The sequence below is a fragment of the Penaeus monodon genome, chromosome 31 (genome assembly GCF_015228065.2).
Source record: "Penaeus monodon isolate SGIC_2016 chromosome 31, NSTDA_Pmon_1, whole genome shotgun sequence".
NCBI classification, from domain to species: Eukaryota; Metazoa; Arthropoda; class Malacostraca; order Decapoda; family Penaeidae; genus Penaeus; species Penaeus monodon.
Genome location: NC_051416.1, coordinates 11,295,416 through 11,296,430, shown reverse-complemented (window position 1 = coordinate 11,296,430; position 1,015 = coordinate 11,295,416). Strand labels below are relative to the sequence as shown.

General features: G+C 37.9%; 1 protein-coding gene across 1 annotated transcript in view; it reads right to left on the bottom strand.

The window, feature by feature from the left end:
* The window catches only part of LOC119593032 (maltase A3-like), a gene marked incomplete in the record, with an annotated part of 10,545 nt that overhangs the window by 7,615 nt on the left and 1,915 nt on the right, over positions 1 to 1,015 (bottom strand). The window contains 1 exon segment of the mRNA XM_037941928.1: positions 415 to 588. Within this exon segment, the coding sequence (XP_037797856.1) occupies positions 415 to 500 (86 nt within the window).

Genomic DNA, 1,015 nt, shown 5'->3' with positions numbered 1-1,015 from the left:
CTCTTACTAAGATTATGTCATCATTTGTATGATCTTACGCGTGACTAAACATCTAGATAAAGGTAGATAGCACCCAATGAGCAACGACCTGTTTCAGCGCCCGACAACCCAGTTATAAAATATACAAATTTACCACAAAAATGAAAGAATATATTTCCTTGACGTATTTTCTATTGTAAATCGCACATACTGTGAATCATTTGATTTGATCCAAGCTCCGATTCACTTCCAAAATCTAGGTAACCCACCCATAAATTTTCATTACAATCCGTCAGCAATTTTTCGCATGATCGTGGTGACAAATCAAGAAACCAAATAACAAATCAGTAGTGAAAAAAAAAACTTTGCCTCCATGAGGAAATTCAGTACATGACCACCGACTCCCCATAGTTGTTTTCGGTGCGAGAGACTCACTTGGCAATGAGACAGATGACTATGACCCCGATGATGACGAGGAAAAAGAGGAAAAAGAAAAAAACGAGGCATTTCTTGTTTGGCATGGCGTCTCGCTTCCTTCGTCGGGTCAGATCACGTCTGCAGTAGTAATCAACCCGTTTATTTGTTTTCTTCAGTTGCGTGCAGATTCTTCTGTTAAGAACATGAAAACATATTATTAGTTTATATAATAGCATATGTGGCACAAAGATTATTAAAGAAAAATGAAACTCCAACTGGAAGCATTTTTTTTGCCGCGCTGCGCACTATCAGTTCTTGACGAGGTAACTTATCAGCAAGGCACTTGACATATCACAAAATCGATCACTATGGGGTATAAACACTGTCAAAACACATTAAATTTCTTTATGCCCAACAAACCACGCTAGGCCTTTGAGTGGTTGCCTCATCACTGCCCTGGAGACTGACGACACGAAATAAACCTAGGAGGTTTGAGAGCTTCGTGGGAAGACTGCAAACTTGTGCTCGATGGGATAATTTTATCGGATATATAAGAAAAAAAAACTTTTATTTAACTTTTATTTGCTTCATTATAATGCATGATATTGTTCACTATTCA